This window comes from Staurois parvus, unplaced genomic scaffold (assembly GCF_062004578.1).
Source record: "Staurois parvus isolate SC_StPar_1 unplaced genomic scaffold, SC_StPar_1.0 ptg000186l, whole genome shotgun sequence".
Lineage (NCBI taxonomy): Eukaryota > Metazoa > Chordata > Amphibia > Anura > Ranidae > Staurois > Staurois parvus.
Genome location: NW_028317982.1, coordinates 2,274,814 through 2,295,238, shown reverse-complemented (window position 1 = coordinate 2,295,238; position 20,425 = coordinate 2,274,814). Strand labels below are relative to the sequence as shown.

General features: G+C 40.5%; 1 protein-coding gene across 1 annotated transcript in view; it reads right to left on the bottom strand.

The window, feature by feature from the left end:
- Positions 1-20,425, bottom strand: part of STX18 (syntaxin 18) — a 264,025-nt gene that overhangs the window by 51,907 nt on the left and 191,693 nt on the right. Inside the window, exon 9 of the mRNA XM_089677399.1 lies at positions 3,494-3,563. Within this exon, the coding sequence (XP_089533525.1) occupies positions 3,494-3,563 (70 nt within the window). The remainder of the gene's footprint in view (positions 1-3,493; positions 3,564-20,425) is intronic.

Below are 20,425 nucleotides of genomic sequence, written 5' to 3'. Positions count from 1 at the left end.
CGGGCAGCACATAGAGGACTGTGCATTTCTCGGTTTCTCTATCAATCCTAGCCTCTCCTATCAATCCTGCATGAGGTCGGCTCCTGTATGCTCCCCCCGTGGCCACCCCTCCCCCCTCATTTCCTCCAGCGGCCCTCTCCCTCATCTCCTCCAGGAGTCCCCTCTTTCATCTCCTCCAGTGGCCCCCCTCCCTCATCTCCTCCAACACCCACCCACCCACCTCATCTTATCCCTTTTTTTTTTTAATTCTCTTTTTCTTCCTCTCTCTCTGTCTCCCATTTCTCTCATTTTTTTTCCCTTTTCTTTCTTTCTTTCCTTCTTTTTCTTTCTGTCACTCGTTTCTCTCATTTTCTCTCTTTTTTTATAGTTCTCTCTTTCTTTCTCATTGTCTCCTATGTCTCTCTTTTCTTTCTCTTTTTTTTCTCTCTTTCTTCTTCTCTCTCTCTGTGTCTCCTGTTTCTCTCCTTTCTGTCTCACGTTTCTCTCATTTATTTCTCTTTCTTTTTTATAGCTCTCTCTTTCTCTCTCTGTCTCCTGCTTCTATCCTCTTTCTTTTTGTCTTCCTCTGTCTCCTGTTTCTCTCCTTCCTTTCTTTCTTACCCTCCTAGGTCTCTTTTTCTCGCTGTCTCCTTTTTCCCTGCTTCCTTTCTATATGTCTTTCTTTCTCTCTCTGTCTCCAGTTTCTCTCCTATCTCTTTCTTACTTTCCCTCCTTCTATATGTCTTTCTCTCTGTCTCCCTCCTTCCTTCTCTCTTTCTTTCTTTTCCTCCTCCTATACATCTTTTTCTTTCTCCCGTTTCCCTCCTTCCTTCTTTCTTTCTATATGCCTCGCTTTCTTTCTCACTCTCTGTCTCCTGTTTCTCTTTCTTTTTTCCTGCTTTCTTTTCCTTTTCCTCTTCCTCTCTGTCTTTCCCTCCTTCATTCTTTCTTTCCCTCTTTCTTTCTCGCCTACAAAATTTTATTTAAAAAATAATAAAATAAAAAATTGTGAAAAATTAAATAAAAACCTACTGACACTAGTGGCGGAACTACCAGGGTCGCTCTTGTGACTGGGCCCTGGAGTTCCGCCACCAGGCTCCAAGGAAAGGGTCCCCGAGCTTTGGGCTGCTCAGTCCAAACTGCCCGGGCCTACTTTTTGTCCCAGTCTGGGCCTGATACCCACTGTACCTAAATTCTTGACTTTGTACCACCCTCCAGACACGTTTTGGCTGTATACATGTTGTATACTGTTGCCGCAATAAACAGATTGAAAACCAAAGAAATACTTGATTTTTCTGTTCTTTTACCTGCAATGTTTTAGGTTGGTGACAGTGTTTCTTTAAAGTAGAACTCTAGCCTAATACTAACTACTCTTAAGAATGTTCCCTTCCCCTCCTGTTACCTATGCAGCTTAGCCTGTGAGAAAACAAGTTGTATACTTTATTTTTAATCTGCTCTCTTCATGTGATCTGCAGTTTCAGCTCCCCTGTTTCAGAAAGCGGGTGAGGGATGGGTTCCTACGAGTGACATCACGGCTCCCAGAATCCCCAGCTGCTGTTGAGTGCTCCCTATTCTCTCTCCTGAAGCTGCCTCTCACTAGCACAGGGGATCATGTGACTGACCCAAGAAGGACTAGACATAGGCAAGCACACAGGTTAGGCAGCATAGGTAGGTGGAGGGGGAAGGAACATTTTTAAGACTAGCTGGTGTCAGGCTGGAATTCTACTTTAAGTGAAAGGGGTTACTTCTAGGGCATGTCTGACTCAATTTGTTTATTGCTATACACTATATGAGACCCAGGCTGGAACGTCAGATTTAACTTTGGAGATATTTTGTAGATATCCTTTAACGATGCAATTGCACTTATATACATCAGAAATCTGTTTTAGGGGATTTGTACTGTTAAAAAAACTGGGGTACCTCTGGTATTCATGACTACTCACTGGTCAGATTCATCCCTGGAAATGCCCCAGCTTTTCAAATCAAACCAGCAACAGTATATTCTATATGTTCAAGTTACAATTCTTTTATTCGTTAGTTAATTTCTATTGATGGCCAACTTTTTCAATGCAAAATATTTGTAACATCAGGTGACATAAGGATAATGGTTTTTGCAGCACTGAGACACAGACTGAAATATATGCACAATATAGGCTGAGGCACAATAGCACTGAATCAAAGTGTCCCTTGAAATCATTTTAAAATGTTGGCAGTTGTGTTTCATAGGCTTCCAGCTGAGACTATTCGTGTTTTTCTTGTACGCGGACCACAACTGCATCAATTATGTGCTGTTTTTTCCCAGATCCAATTAAAATTATGCTCTAAATTTAAGAGTATTTGCTTTTAGTGGCTGAATGTGTGTTTGAATTTTTTTTCTATTCAATCCAAAATTACAGCTAAACATTAAAGTGATTCACTGGGCAGTGTAACAGGTTAGCTTTACAGGGGGTAAACAGTCTTTACTTAAAGGAATAGTCCACCTTTTACAAAAATGTAAGAAAATACCCTGACATTAACAAAATAAAATGTAGATTTCCTAATTTGTGTATTGAAGCCTGCCGAGCAATCACTGCAATGTACAGGGTCCTGCATTGTTTACACCCCAGCCCTAGGTCGGTACAGTGGGGGTGTGGAGACCTTCTGTTATGAGGATGGAGAAAGTAATCAATGGACTACAGTGCAGTGATATCACCGGACTTGTGGTTCATTGAGATCTGTAAGTCCCTCTGGCACGGTGGCACATGGGACTTGTGGTCTTTTCATTCATAGATCCCTGTGAATGGATGACATGACTTTGTGGGCAAAACCACATTAAATTAAAAAATCAATAGGACGCTCCAGGGAGAAGCACTCTGTGATTCAAGTATGTTGGGGGCAGTTTGAGAATGGGGAGTTGGGGAATACAACCATGTTTTGTTACACCCCATCTATGGGTGTAACGCGACACATGGTCAGAAAAGGGAACAAAGCCTGTAATCTCTTTCCTCACAACATGTGACAGCACTCTGATTGGCTGATGTGGGGGAGGTGAGATAATGTCACGTGTTCCCCGAAACGCAGAATACAGAGTATTTCTGCAAGCTTCAGCAACTGATAGGGGATGTAAAGGAGTGAATGAAAGGCAAGATAAAGCCAAGTACAAATTACTGTTCCAAATACATTAATTTAGTCTACCTTCCTTCATCCTAAAATATATATTGTACACTTCAATCTGCAGAACTGTTTGCTTTACATTTAAAGAGACTGAAAACCATAAAACTAAAACCCACACGATGCTTGATTTCCATCGAAGTAACCAAATTAGTGAAACAAATAGACTATCAAAACATACTGTCTTCATTACACAGGTTGCTGAGACATCTGTGCTCCAGCCTGGAAGTGTGGAAAACAGTTTAATGTTACTAAACGTTTGGGACCAGCATCACACAACTCGGCATCTCTTCAACAAAACTGATGTGGCAAGCACAAATGTAAGTTAAATTGACGAATAGTCTTCATAATAATAAATGATTACCTGCTGCAGCACCTTCTCTGTGAATATTTCTTGCAGTCGGGATATTTCAACCACTTTGCCTTCTATTTGCCTGCAGAAAAGGATCACAGACAGAATTACATTTTGTTCAATAAAAACAAAAAAATCAGAAATAACCTTATTCTAAGTCAAAATGCCAGTGTAATAAACTCCTCTCACTTTTTAATTAGCTTTAAAGTCGACATATGGCCAGGCTAATGTTTTTACATTTTCTCAACAATTAGCAAATGAGCCCAAAACAATAAAAATAGTAACGCTTGAATGCCCCCCAGACCCGTGTCAGTTGGATCAGCATGTGAATAGACTGGTGCAAGACAGACAGGATCCACCTGTCAGGCTCTAGTAGACTCTAAAAAAAAAAATGGTGGCCATCTGCACACAGATTAAACCTGACACAATAACTTGACAAAATAAACCAAAAATGAACCACAAATTCACATATGCAAATGTGGAAAAAATGCATATAAGGTGCTATAAATAGATGTCCATGATATAAATACTCAATGGGTCCCAAATCCAATGTGAAAGTGCTGCATGCTGAATATAATCTCCAACAAATTGCTATAGTGTCCACAAGTGCTCGCCACACTAAACAAATCAGCCTCTTACCGAACCAATTTGATCCCAAATCAAGAGATCAAACAAGCAGATTCCACACTGACACCCGTGTTAACAGTATCAAGGGATATGGATGGACAGCTGTGGGTTCACCCAGATGAATTCCTCACATCAAACCACTCTCCATACAGTGCACAGAAGGATTAGAACAGATGAGACTACATAGTGCAACCAGATAAAACTCAAGGATTTATTCAATAAAACATTGCACTGACATAGATAAGGTGCATAAAGGCAGTGTACAAATTCAAATGAACCGTGGTGTCATTCCAAAGGCCGGAATGTGGTGATGACACAGAAAACTCCCCCCGACGCATTTCTCCAAAAATGGCATCCTCAGGGATTGGATGATCTCCAATTTCATTTTTATTTTCACATACACATTTGCACACAGACCATGACTGTCTGTTGCATAAATGTGAACGATATGGGTAAAAGAAGGCTTCAGCTCCTGTTCTCCACCTGACAGAAATCCTCAGATACTTTTCGCCCTTTTTGGGGCTTAATCATAGCGGCCTCTACAATTAAACCCTGAAAGAGAGAAACGCATTTGATGAGTTCTCTAAAGGTGGAGAACAGGAGCTGCAGCCATCTTTTACCCATAGCATTTACATTTATGCAATAAGGAGCTGGTGTCTGTGTGCAGATGGCTACCATTTTGTTGAAGCAGTAAATGAGCTTTGAATCACGCTCTCACCAGCCTCTGTATCTTCAAGCACTCAGCAGCAATTTATCCCCAAATTTTACACAGTAGAATCACTAAAATTGTCTAAATTATACTTTACAGAAATCCTGATGCTATAGTCAATATTTTAAATTAAAGTGTTACTAAACCCAGGACCCTGCATTCAGTATATCTGGTCTCCCACAGTACACAGAAGATGGAAATGCATATATTTCAGTAAATATGAACTGCTAAATACCTTTTTCTCATCAGCAGTTAGAGAGGTCTTGTGACTTCTATCAGTGTCCAGCCGAGTACTGGTTAAAGCTTGTAGGAGGAGTTTGGAAAGTGCTGATTGGCCATGTGCTAATCACATGCACTCTCCCAGAGAAAAAAAAAAAACTCTAGCTATGCATACTAAGCGGAGCATATGCAGGGTGACTCCTAGAGCTCTGTACTATCAGCAGATGGATTTGGGACAGTAGAAGGGGAGGATCAGAGAGAACAGGATCAAATAGCCTTTTTACACAATGCGTAGGATTAACCCCTTGGGTTCCACAGTGAATATAACAAGCATTCTTTACTGCACATACAGACTGATTTTACTGTTGTGGGTTCAGTAACATTTTAAGGCATACCTGTAAAAGAGGTACATACATACTTACCTTTCCTGCTGTACTTGCCATCTGTACTGAAGTTCGCATTGAAACCGGTACTTCCAAAAAGTGCCAATCTCCTGGGTCCTCAAACTCTCACTGATTCTACTTGTTGACCTCCACATCACTACTGTATCCTGTAATGGGTGGAGGGCAACAGGAGGAATCACTGGAAGCAGCGCTGGTCTCAGGAGATTGACACACATGGAAATTTTAATGCCAACTTCATCACAAGGTTTCTCAATGTCTCGGCAGAGTTCACTACCGAGGGTACCATGGAAAAAGACTTCTTTTATGGGCATGGCTTCAGTATAGACAAAAGTGACAGAGTAGATTTATAGTGTAACTAAGGGCAAAACTTTGTTTTTTTGTGATTTGGATAGAGTGGATCGGGATTAGAACACCTTTAAGTTTTATTCGCTCTCTGTGCATTCCAGATTCACTCTATTTGTCCTGTTTATCATTGAAAATGAAAGTGAAAGAAAATCCCAACTTTTGGGTTTACATCAGAACACTAATAGAGGAGAAATCTTCTAATAGGGACACTTGTTCTACTGACCTTGGTGAAGCCCTGGGGATTCCTTTACTTTAGAGGGATTTCCTCTCACTTCTTATTTTGGCTATAGGACAGGAAGTGAAAACTCCCCAATGGGACACAGAAAAAAAAACTGAGGGGGGTTATAGCTCTCCTTTACTCTATTCAAAATGAAAAAAAAAAAGTTTTGCCTTTAGTTGCACTTTAATGTTCCCATAGACACTAAAGAATCCTCCAATATTGTTTTCATCTATATGTAGGTCTATGGAGTTTCAGGGAAGGCTGCAGAAATCTCCAGTGCTTGTTTATCTCAGAGAAGGCAAAGACAATCAGATAAGGTTCTGTAATCAGTTTGATCCTTTAGGACTTTTGGCTGGTGGTGTGGACAGTTACCTCAGAGATACGAACTGCTCTCTAATAAGCATAAAACGCACCCCTTGAAATGCAGTAAATGAGTTGGAGATACAGTAGCGGAATAGAATTTGAGCAGTCATGGTCCTGCCTGTTATAGAATAGCCAGTATTGGCAGGAGAACATTCCATGAGTCAAGTATAAAACATTCTGCTCTCCTAGCTCCAGAGAAACAACACCCACACCATACCTATTAATAGCCCTTCAGTTACGTGCTGCCATTTTCATGTTCAGCCGTGTTTTTCTCAATGGGAGACATGAAATATCCTCTAATTTAATCAGTCAGTAACATTACCAGTTTACTGGCTTGAGCTAACATGGACTTATAATGAAGACGTGGAAGATGTGCAAGGTATATTTCTCTACTAACAGTTTACCTATTATAAAAATGGTGGCAAACAAGTAAGCCTCGTCTAAAGGAAAGGTGTCTTTTCACCCAAACAAAGCAGTATAATAATTACCTATCTAGAAATAAGAGTGGTTATTTTAAAGAACAAGAGAAGACATAGCCAGAGTTAGTATACCGTGGGCTCTTTCAAGAAGGATTCCTCATAGAAATGAACTAGCTGGTCTTTAAACCTGCTTACATTCTAATAACACATACCTTATAGATCATTAAAGGTCTGTGACCCTTAATTCTCTATTCTGAGAATCCAATAATCATCTACCATTACCAAGGAAAAAACCTTTGTTGCTCATAGTAAGATAAACAGATTCAGCAATCAATTCCATATTGGCTAGGTGTAAAGTCTGTGTGAAGGACTTATTTTTCTTTTAAGCTGAAGTGTCTCAAACTACAAATGAAAAGGTTAGAGTAACCTTTTCAACACAGAGGAACCCTGGAAATAACTTTCCAGACTCAGTGAACCCCTGCTAAAAAATACTATATCTACAACTCGTGACACATTAGTGTGATGGTCAGCGGGGAGAATGATCCTTACACTTTTGGTCATTGGGAAGAATTACCACCTTACAGATAGCGAAAATGATCAGTGGTGTCAGTGGGAAGCTGATAAGCAGAATTTCCTCATGGAAACCTAGTTGAGAAACCCTGAGTTAGAGTAATAGAACACAAACAAAACACAAACATAAACACAAACATAACAATAAGCTCAGCTCTGAAGAATGGGGTACGCCCCCGAAATGAGTCAGATTGCCAGCTCGGCAGGGTTTCAGGGATACACATAATTTCAAACTGCGGTGATTTGTGTTTTAACGTCCTTTCCTCTTATTGTGAGTATGCACTTGGCACTTATTGGATTTTATTCAAATAAATTGCTGGTAATGCACAAGGTGTTTGTACCTTCCTGTTCTGTCTTTTGGTAGAGTGATAGTACGCTTTAGGGAAAAGAAATGCATACAGACGCCACAGCCTACCCATTCAAGGTTTTAATCTCCTATGCACATGTTCCTGCAGTACACAAGTCTACCCTATTATTACTATGCAGGATCTACATTGTGCCAACAGTTTGGGGTAGGGAGTTTAAGAAGAAGGGAAAGGCTTTGAAGAAATCCTGGACATGAACAAGGGAGGAAGTGACAAGACAGCTAGAGAACAGGAGGTTTTGTAAAAGGCAAAGAGGATAGTTTGGGTGATATATTTTGAGATCAGATTGGTAATATAGCTCAGAGCAGAGTTGTGGATGACTTTGTATGTTGTTAGTATTTTGAAATGTATTTGTTGGGCAAGCACAAGGTAATTGAGGGAAGGGCAGACAGAGGAGGCAGGCATTAGATGACTGGTAAGGTGAATAAGTCTGGAAGCTGCATTGATAAGGGGAAAAGCCAACAAGGAGGAAGTTTCAATAGACTTTTTTTTTGTTAATCTGGGAATTCCTTTTGCCTACCTACTTGTAAAGAAATGTGAGGTATTCCCAAATACACCAACAGCAGGCTCCTTGCTATCTTCAAATACAAAAATCCTGATGTATGCATCAATAAAATAAATTTTCTCAACCTTCAATCATATTAAAAGAGAAGTAGGGCTAAAGCTCTTTTGCCTGTACTTCTCCTGTATGTCACAGGAGTGTACTTCGTTCTGCACTCCTGTCACCCATTTTGAGTCGACAGCAGGGTAAAGTCTGCTGTTAGCTGATGTCACTCTGCCAGTCCGGGCTCTGGAGAGATCCGAGCCTCAAAGTCAGATTCCACCCAGATGCCTGAACTGGCAGCTGGTTTAGTCTCTCAGCAAGCTGCTGGAAGACTGAGACAGCCGCTCCTGCCCCTTCCACAGCCCGGAGCTTCAGTGAGAGCTGGAGGGCCACATCAGAGAGCCGGTGACTGACAGTCACTTCTCATTGAAGACTGAGAATCGAGTGATCAGCGATCTTTGATCACTCAGTTCTCAGTCTTAGATGCAGCAAGGGACAAATTGCTGCATCCACCTAGATGAGTAGAATTGTTTGTTTCTTTTTCCACTTCCAGAACTTCTCTTTTAAACCTTTTAATGTCTCTTTTAAAGTAAGCTGGCCCAACATCAGTAGAATATTGTTTGAACGCTTTTATGGAAATTCTTAAAAATGTCAAAGCATTTGAACGGTTCAGCAGGGACTGCCTAAGAACTGCTCCATCATTATGTCAACTAATTTTGTTCCAAAAGCCTTCAAATTTAGTCCAGACAGGCTCCTTGCATGGAATCCCAGACATAATAAACAGCTATTATGTCTGTGTTGTACTAATAAAGACTGTTTATGAAGAAATGATCATGATGAGGGCAATGTCTTTACATAATAAACAGGTATGTCTGTGCCTAGTCATACACATTATGAAATGTACAATTTCTTCTGACCGAAAACTACATTCACAGTTGAGGTCCATGCACACTGGTTTAAAAGTCGCTTCTCTACAAGAGTTTTGATTGTAGAAGCAGCTCAATGTTACCCTATGTACAGTGGGGATCGAAAGTTTGGGCACCCCAGCTAACAATTTGTATTAATGTGCATAAAGAAGCCAAGGAAAGATGGAAAAATCTCCAAAAGGCATCAAATTACAGATTAGACATTCTTATAATATGTCAACAAAAGTTAGATTTTATTTCCATCATTTACACTTTCAAAACAACAGAAAACAAAAAAATGGCGCCTGCAAAAGTTTGGGCACCCTGCAGAATTTATAGCATGCACTGCCCCCTTTGCCAAGCTGAAACCTGCCAGTGTCATGGATTGTTCTCAATCATCATCTGGGAAGACCAGGTTATGCCAATCTCAAAGGTTTTAAATGCCCAGACTCATCTGACCTTGCCCCAACAATCACCACCATGGGTTCTTCTAAGCAGTTGTCTAGAAAACTGAAACTGAAAATAGTTGACGCTCACAAAGCTGGAGAAGGCTATAAGAAGATAGCAAAGCGTTTTCAGATGTCAATATCCTCTGTTCGGAATGTAATTAAGAAATGGCAGTCATCAGGAACAGTAGAAGTTAAAGCAAGATCTGGAAGACCAAGAAAAATATCAGACAGAACAGCTCGCAGGATTGTGAGAAAAACAATTCAAAACCCACGTTTGACTGCACGATCCCTCCAGAAAGATCTGGCAGACACTGGAGTTGTGGTACACTATTCCACTATAAAGAGATACTTGTACAAATATGGTCTTCATGGAAGAGTCATCAGAAGAAAACCTCTTCTACGTCCTCACCACAAAAATCATTGTTTGAACTTTGCAAATGAACATATAGACAACCTGATGCATTTTGGAAACAAGTTCTGTGGACCGATGAGGTTAAAATTGAACTTTTTGGCCGGAATGAGCAAAGGTACGTTTGGAGAAGAAGGGGCACAGAATTTAATGAAAAGAACCTCTGTCCAACTGTTAAGCATGGGGTTGGATCAATCATGCTTTGGGGTTGTGTTGCAGCCAGTAGCACAGGGAACATCTCACGAGTAGAAGGAAAAATGGATTCAATAAAATGTCAGCAAATTTTGGATGGTAACTTGATGCCATCTGTGAAAAAGCTGAAGTTAAAGGGAGGATGGCTTCTACAAATGGATAATGATCCTAAACACACCTCAAAATCCACGGGGGATTACATCAAGAGGCATAAACTGAAGGTTTTGCCATGGCCTTCACAATCTCCTGACCTCAACATAATTGAAAATCTATGGATAGACCTTAAAAGAGCAGTGCGTGACAGACAGCCCAGAAATCTCAAAGAACTGGAAGACTTTTGTAAGGAAAAATGGGCAAAGATACCTCAAACAAGAATTGAAAGACTCTTGGCTGGCTACAAAAAGCGTTTACAAGCTGTGATACTTGCCAAAGGGGGCAGTACAAGATATTAACTCTGCAGGGTGCCCAGACTTTTGCAGACGCCATTTTTTTGTTTTCTGTTATTTTGAAAGTGTAAATGATGGAAATAAAATCTAACTTTTGTTGACATATTATAAGAATGTCTAATCTGCAATTTGATGCCTTTTGGAGATTTTTCCATCTTTCCTTGGCTTCTTTATGCACATTAATACAAATTTTTAGCTGGGGTGCCCAAACTTTCGATCCCCACTGTATCTAAGCACATTAGGGCATATAGAGGCAGAAAAAAAACCCTTCTGGTTTCCATTATTGATTGGAGTTTTCTTGTAGAAAAACTGCTAAACACTCCTAAATGCGCCTAAACATGTGTACAAAAACGCTCTATATTAGCGTTTTTTTCTGCCACGGAAATCGCCGTTTTTTTAAGCTTAGTGTGCATGGACCCTTAGAGCTTCATTCAAGAAATTTTATTTCATCCAGCTCTTTCAAATGTTCTCATCTCTACAGATAACATGACAGTCGATTTGGCCCTATCATTAGAAAATCAAATGTTCTGAAAACAAAAATGTTCTAACTAAATTCTAATAGTGTATAGCTAAATTTACAGTACATAATGGCAGGGAAACTGTACGCTGCGAGACTTGGCGTTTTAATCTTTTAAATATGCAGAGGTTACAGGATACATTAATCTGAGAACACTGCAGATGGTCAAAGCGGTTAGTGCACATGAAATCTTCTGTGTATTTCTCCGTTACTGGTAGCAATGCATTGCATATAATGCGTTTTATACAGCTTAGCAATGGGGACATGGAATAAGAACAGGCCTGAGAGGAGATACAACTTATGCACTCGAAGAGAGAATAGCCACATCCAGCGTCCATCAATGTTTCGTTGCCAAGGAAACACGCCTATTTTAAAAATACCTGCACTTATCTGATATTTCCACAGATGTCAATTACATTCAGTACATTTACTCCAGGTTAACCTCTTCCCTGCCACACCTAGAGAACGCAGGCAAGTCTGGTTGAATACAGCATCTGCCATACTGCTGGAAATTACTGTGCTCCAGCTGTCTATTCCTGTATGCAGAATTTGTGATGTTGTCAGGACAGCCAGTGAGATTCCTTGAAGAGAAATTGTGTATGATAAAAATATTGGTTTAAAAAATGTAAAAGTGCACAAAAGCAGCTACCGCCAGCTGAAGAATCTTCACATTAAACAGCTCCAAATGTATTGGATGCCTGCACATCCTGCCGCCTGTTGTGGTTCCCTTCACTACCCCCTATTTCACTATTGTCTCCCGTCATGGTGTAAGGAGCAGTTGGAGGAACCACAGAATGCAACAGGGAGTCATCCATCCAAATGTACATAGAAGTACGCTAGATGTGAAGAGACCACTGCTCTGAAAAAATAAAGATCCGATAACTGGAGAGCAGGGACAGGCGAGTATAAACCCACTTTTGCAGGCAGTGCTCTTTTACATAACTGACCTCAGTAAAGCTGACCACAGATGGATCGAATCTCAGCCAGTTCAGCAGGGACTGCCTGAGAATTGATCCATCTATGGGCAGGCTGGTTGTACTAAAGTTGATCCGTCGATCTATCGATCGACTTCAGTACAACCAGCCTGTTGGATATTTTCACGTGATCACTGCCGGTGGCTATAGTGCTGGCTGACTGTGTTGATGAGGTTGCAGGGATTTTAACAAAATGTTGTTGCAGAGTCCTACTTTTTGTTATTCTGATAAAATGCCTCTTTGTTTGTCTGTGTCCATGTGCAGAGTGAATCTGTATGGGAGTGGTTTTATATTTTATCAATTACAGTGGGGCAAAAAAGTATTTAGTCAGCCACCAATTGTGCAGGTTTTCCCACTTAAAAAGATGAGAGAGGCCTGTAATTGGCATCATAAGTAGACCTCAACTATGAGAGACAAAATGAGAAAAAAAATCCAGACAATCACATTGGCTGATTTGGAAAGAATTTATTTGCAAATTATGGTGGAAAATAAGTATTTGGTCACCTACAAACAAGCAAGATTTCTGGCTCTCACAGACCTGTACCTTCTTCTTTAAGAGGCTCCTCTGTCCTGCACTCATTACCTGTATCAATGGCACCTGTTTGAACTTGTTATCAGTATAAAAGACACCTGTCCACAACCTCAAACAGTCACACTCCAAACTCCACTATGGTGAAGACTAAAGAGCTGTTGAAGGACACCAGAAACAAAATTGTAGACCTGCACCAGGCTGGGAAGACTGAATCTGCAATAGGCAAGCAGCTTGGTGTGAACAAATCAACTGTGGGAGCAATAATTAGAAAATGGAAGACATACAAGACCACTGATAATCTCCCTCGATCTGGGGCTCCACGCAAGATCTCACCCCATGGGGTCAAAATGATCACAAGAACAGTGAGCAAAAATCCCAGGACCACACGGGGGGGCCTAGTGAATGACCTGCAGAGAGCTGGGACCAATGTAACAAAGGCTACCATCAGTAACACACTACGCCGCCAGGGACTCAGATCCTGCAGTGCCAGACGTGTCCCCCTGCTTAAGCCAGTACATGTCCGGGCCCGTCTGAAGTTTGCTAGAGAGCATTTGGATGATCCAGAAGAGGATTGGGAGAATGTCATATGGTCAGATGAAACCAAAATATAACTGTTTGGTAGAAGCACAACTCGTCGTGTTTGGAGGAGAGAGAATGCTGAGTTGCATCCAAAGAACACCATACCTACTGTGAAGCATGGGGGTGGCAACATCATGCTTTGGGGCTGTTTCTCCGCAAAGGGACCAGGACGACTGATCCATGTACAGGACAGAATGAATGGGGCCATGTATCATGAGATTTTGAGTGCAAATCTCCTTCCATCAGCAAGGGCATTGAAGATGAAACGTGGCTGGGTCTTCCAACATGACAATGATCCCAAACATACCACCCGGGCAACAAAGGAGTGGCTTCGTAAGAAGCATTTCAAGGTCCTGGAGTGGCCTAGCCAGTCTCCAGATCTCAACCCCATAGAAAACCTTTGGAGGGAGTTGAAAGTCCGTGTTGCCCAGCGACAGCCCCAAAACATCACTGCTCTAGAGGAGATCTGCATGGAGGAATGGGCCAACATACCAGCAACAGTGTGTGCCAACCTTGTGAAGACTTACAGGAAACGTTTAACCTCTGTCATTGCCAACAAAGGATATATAACAAAGTATTGAGATCAACTTTTGATATTGACCAGATACTTATTTTCCACCATAATTTGCAAATAAATTCTTTCCAAATCAGCCAATGTGATTGTCTGGATTTTTTTTCTCATTTTGTCTCTCATAGTTGAGGTCTACCTATGATGCCAATTACAGGCCTCTCTCATCTTTTTAAGTGGGAGAACTTGCACAATTGGTGGCTGACTAAATACTTTTTTGCCCCACTGTAGCTGCTGCACCTGCAGGGCTCTAATGAGGAAAGTGACAGGTATCTCACCAAAAATGCCATTTTTGTTGCAAAGGATGCCCAAAATCTGATTTGTATCTTAGTGCAGACTTATTAAGAAAATCAGTTAGCCAATCACACAAACAGAAAATGACATTTCTGGGGGGCGTTCCACACATCATCTACAGAAAAACAATGTAAAGTGCTAAAGCCTAATGTAAAGATAGATTCAGGAAATTGTACGGTTTTAAAACTAATGTAATGGTTTATTAAAGAATTCAGTTGTGATCTTTAATGTGCATAAAAATTCAACTTTAAAAGGAATTGCAGCTTATACCATCTGCTTTTAGCCATTATACAAGCATGCCAGTACTTCTGCTCTACTATGATGTTGCATTGTAACGAGATATATAATGAATTCAACACAAGGGATGCATTTGTGTATTTTTAATGACAGCCTCAAGAGAAGCCCATTATTATTCAGCTTCTCTTGCCCAAGAATCTCATGGAACAGAAATACTGACATTTTGCTGGTGTACGTTAAGAGAACTTTCTGATCAGTGAGTTGTCTCTGCTGTTAAATTGTGGTTTTGGATTTACCATTTAATACAGGTGAAACTTGAAAAATTAGAATATCGTGCAAAAATTCATTTATTTCAGTAATGCAACTTAAAAGGTGAAACTAATATATGAGATAGACTCATTACATGCAAAGCAAGATAGTTCAAGCCGTGATTTGTCATAATTGTGATGATTATGCTTTACAGCTCATGAAAACCCTAAATCCACAATCTCAGAAAATTAGAATATTATATGCAATCAATAAAACAAGGATTGTACATAGAACAATATCAGACCTCTGAAAAGTATAAGCATGCATATGTACTCAGTACTTGGTTTGGGCCCCTTTTGCAGCAATTACTGCCTCAATGCGGCGTGGCATGGAAGCTATCAGCCTGCGGCACTGCTGAGGTGTTATGGAAGACCAGGATGCTTCAATAGTGGCCTTCAGCTCTTCTGCATTATTCGGTCTCATGTCTCTCATCTTTCTTTTGACAATACCCCATAGATTCTCTATGGGGTTCAGGTCAGGCGAGTTTGCCAGCCAATCAAGCACAGTAATCCCACAGTCATTGAACCAGGTTTTGGTGCTTTTGGCAGTGTGGGCAGTTGCCAAGTCCTGCTGCAAAATGAAGTCAGCATCCCCATAAAGCTTGTCTGCGGAAGGAAGCATGAAGTGCTCCAAAATCTCCTGGTAGACGGCTGCGTTGACCCTGGACTTAGTGAAGCACAGTGGACCAACACCAGCAGATGACATGGCTCCCCAAATCAACACAGACTGTGGAAACTTCACACTGGACCTCAAGCATCGCAGTGTTTGCCTCTCCATTCTTCCTCCATACCCAGGGTCCTTGGTTTCCAAATGAGATGCAAAAGTTGCTCTGATCAGAAGAGAGGACTTTGGACCACTGAGCAACAGACCAGGTCTGTTTTTCTTTAGCCCAGGTAAGACGCTTCTGACGTTGTTTGTTGTTCAGGAACGGCTTGACAAGAGGGATACAACATTTGAAGCCCATGTCCAGGATCCGTCTGTGTGTGGTGGCTTTTGATGCACTGACTCCAGCTTCAGTCCACTTCTTGTGAAAGTCCCCAAGACTTTTGAATGGCCTTTTCCTGACAATCCTCTCCAGGCTGCGGTCATCCCTGCTGCCTGTGCACCTTTTTCTTCCACACTTTTCCCTTCCACATTACTTTCTATTAATGTGCTTTGATACAGCACTTTGGGAACATCCAACTTCTTTTGCAATTACCTTTTGAGGCTTTCCCTCCTTATGGAGGGTGTCAATGATGGTTTTCTGCACAACTGTCAGGTCAGCAGTCTTTCCCATGATTGTGATTCCTACTGAACCAGACTGAGAGACCATTTAAAGGCTCAGGAACCCTTTGCAGGTGTTATGGCTTATTTAGCTGATTAGAGTGGGACACTTTGAGCCGAGAATATTGCACCTTTTCATAATATTCTCATTTTCTGAGATTGTGGATTTGGGGTTTTCATGAGCTGTAAGCCATAATCATCACAATTATGACAAATCGCGGCTTGAACTATCTTGCTTTGCATGTAATAAGTCTATCTCATATATTAGTTTCACATTTTAAGTTGCATTACTGAAATAAATGAACTTTTGCACGATATTCTAATTTTTCAAGTTTCACCTGTACATTGCAGCTTACCAGTCCTTGATGTGGTGACTGCATAAGTGTTTATTTTTACTGGCTTTTAGGATTTATAGCAAGTACAAAAAAAACTGTTGATCTTGCAGAAATACAGTGGCCCTGTCACTTTTGGTGATCTGGACCGAAAGAAAAGGCAATCTTCTGGAAATCATGGCTGCCTCCACAGATACAGTGGAGGAATGAGCCTAGCCACCCAGTGACAGGAAGTGTGTTTTTTGCAGGATTACCAGGTAAAAATAAATTTTAAAATGCTAAAAAAAAGAAAACTAATGAGCCACCAAAGGACTGGTAAGCTGCCTAACAACAGGATTTTTGTACTGACTGTAAAATCCTTTTCTCCAAGCCCATTGATGGACTCAGCTTGATAATAAGAAACAGGGCCAGGAAAAGGAGGGGGGGGGGGGGTGTCAAAGGGACACTTGCCCTGCATGCAGCAGCTGTTTGTGTGTGGGGGGTGGAGGGCATGCTGGAAGCATCAGCACCAGCAGCACTCTTCTCCCTGCCTCACTGACAGAAGTGACTGCAGTGTAGGCATGGCTTCTTTAACCACTTTCTCTCCAGAGGATTTACCCCCATCCTTCCTGACCAGTCCTTTTTTTTATATTCAGCACCGTGCTATTTCAACTGGTAACTGTGCGGTCATGCAATGGATGTACCCAAACAAAGTGTATGTCCTTTTTTTCCCACACAAATAGAACTTTCTTTCAGTGGTACTTGATCACCTGTGCATTTTTTATTTTTTGCACTATAAACAAAAGACCTAAAATTTAAAAAAAAATTTTTTTTTTAAATTTTGGCTATAAAAAATATATAGTTAGCTCAAACTTAAATCATAAAATTAGGCCAAAATGTATTCTGCTACATGTCTTTGGAAAAAAAATCCCAATAGGTGTATATTGATTGCTTTGTGTGAAAGGTATAGTGTCTACAAACTATGGTATAGATGCTGCAATTTATACCATTTTTTGCTATACAGCGCTGCACTAGTTTAACCATTAGCCGCCCGGCCAATAGCCGTTTGGCGGCTTGAAAAGCGCTGCAGCTTTCCGGGTCCACGCCATTTGGCGTGCTCCCGCACATGCGCCGTTTGCGCTATTGCAGAGCGGCGCAGCAGCGGGATCTGTCACCGCCCGTGCACCTCGGACACGGCCGATGACAGATCCGAGTACCGGCTCCCGTTGCCGGTACCATGTGACCTGCCGCGACCAATCACAGCAGGTCACATGACAGCTGTATACAATGGATGGCTTCATTCATGATGCCATCCATTGTATACTAGTGCCTAGCTGTGAATGGTCACAGCTAATCACATGCACATGTCATGTGATTAGCTGTGACCAAATCACAGCTAAGCACAAAAAAAAAAAAAAAAAAAAAAAAAGCTGAATGAATCGATTTCATTCAGCTAAATGCTTGCTTATAGCAAAGTAATTCTTTGCTATAAGCAAATTGTGTAAAAAAAAAAAAAAAAAAAAATACTGATCACTTCCCCAAAGTAGTACAATGTTACTATGGTAACATTGTACTATTTTGGTCATAGTAAAATATGAAAAAAAATCTTAAAAAAAATTTAAAAAAATGTAATAAAAAATTAAATATAATAAAAAAATAAAAAAAAATTAAAAAAATATAATTTTTTTTTTTTTTCATACTGTCACCAGTCAGTGTCCCTGTTCACCGCCATGCCAGTTATATGATGATGCTGTACTGCACTGGTGACAGTATGTAAAAAAAAAAATAGTGAAAATAATATTTTTCATTTTTTCATTTTCGGAAAAATTATGACAAAAAAATACAACTTCAAAAAACTCGCCATGCCTCTTATGAAGTACGTCCGACTGTCTACTCAGCAAAAAGGGGTCATTTGGGGATATCTGTACTATTCTGACATTCTTGGACCTCAAGAAATTAGATTGGCTGTCAGTACTTCAGGATTGATCAATATTCAGATCTATACCATAGTTTGTGAACTCTATAACTTTCCTACAAACTAAATAATACATCCTAATTTGGGTTATTTTCACCAAAGACATGTAGCAGAATACATCTCGGCCTAAATTTATGAAGAACAATTATTTATTTGTAAACTTTTATAACAGAAACAAAGAAAAATGTGTTTTTTTTTCAAAATTTTTGGTCTTTTTTTGTTAATTTAGCAAAAAATAAAAACCCCAGCGGTGATTAAATACCACCAAAAGAAAGCTCTAGTTGTGTGAAGAAAATGATAAAATTTTAGTTTGGGTACAATGTTGTATGACTGCGCAATTGTCATTCAAAGTGTGAGAGCGCTGAAACCTGAAAAATGGCCTGGGCAGGAAGGTGTAAAATTGCACGGTATTGAAACGGTTAACTGACAATTTTGCGGTCATGCAATATTGTACGTAAATGAAATTTATGTCCTTTTTTTCACACAAATAGAGCTTTCTTTTGGTGGTATTTGATCACTTCTGCAGCTTTTACTTTCTGGCTGCCCATCACATTTCTTGAGGTGCTAAAATACCAGGATAGTACAAACACCCTCAAATGACCCCTTTTTGGAAAGTAGACACCCTAAGCTATCTACAAAGTTGTCACTTACGTGATATATTGCTCACACATGCCATGGTTATATGTGGAATTACACCCCAAAATATATTCTGCTACTTCTACTGAGTATGGGGATACCACATGTGAGAGACTTTTTGGGAGCCTAGCCACATACAGAAGCTTGAAATCCAATGACCACTTTGAAAGCCTGAAGGTGCGTAACATCCTCATTTCACTTCCTCACTACCTATCACAGTTTTGGAGTCCCTGAAATGCCAAGACAGCAACAAACCCCCTAAAATGACCCCTTTTTGGAAAGTAAACACCACAAGGATTTTAAAAAGAGGCATGGTGAGTATTTTGCAGATCTCATTTTTTCTCACAAGGTTTTGAAAAATAAAAAAAGAAAAGAAAAAATATGTTTTTGTTTTCTTTCTTCATTTTCCAAAAACCTGTGGCAAAAAATTAGATCTGCAAAATACTCACCATGCTTCTTATCAAATTCTTCCTTGGGGTGTCTACTTACTAAAAAGGGGTCATTTGGGTGGGGGGGGGGGGGGGGCTGGTGCTATCCTGGCATTTCAGTGATAGGACAACGATAGGTAGTCAGGACGTGTAATGAGGAAATAAAGCCCTTTAAAAGCCTGAAGGTGCATATTGGATTTTGGGGTCCTGTGAGTGGCTAGACTGCCAAAACATCTCTCACATGTGGTATCCCCATACTCGGAAGAAGTAGCAGAATGTATTTTTGGGAGTAATTCCACATATACCCATGGCAAGTGTGAGCAATAAATCATTTAAATTACAATTTTGTATGAAAATTTTTTTTTGTTATTTTCCAAAAACTTGTGGTAAAATGCATCATCCTAATATAACCACTCCAAGTCCAGTTATGTACCAGTATGTCGCTGGTCCTTGTTGGGTATATATGCTAAGGTCTTTTTTTTTTTTCTATGCAGCCTGTGGGCTGAATGAAAAAAAATAGAAGAAATTTCTGCCAGAAAAAGTGTGTGTTATGCCCACCATTAGAATATACTGCCCTGCATCCACCCACTTCTAATGGTGGACACACATGAAATGTTCTTTTTTTGTCGTTTAGCCCAGAGGCTAAACAGATTCCTCTATTCACATTGGTTGATGTGGATGAAAAAATCTCTGCCAAAAATGTTTTTTTTTTTTAAATATATACCGAAGCATAGGGGCCATCCACCCACTGGCCACCCCAGGCCCTAATGCTTGGGCATATATGTTCTTTTTTAACTACGGATGAAAAATCTCATCCAACAGTGCTGAACACACTTACTTATGTATATTCTGAGATCAAGACCCTGTTGCTGGCGCCACCTGAATGCTTCCACTGACAGGTGAGCCCTGCTGCTTGCCTGCAAAGCAGCAGGGCTGAAGGTAAAAAAAAAAAACCACCTGCCTGGCACCCGGAACTACATGTCCAGGACGTCGGGCAATAGGAATTCAACAGCCCTGTACAAATGTCTAAATAGTGGCACGCTTGAATAAAAATTGTCCACGTATAAGTGGTACCCCATATGGGAAAATGGTGACACCAAGTCCCAAACTATCTTGCCACTGCTCCCCATATAAT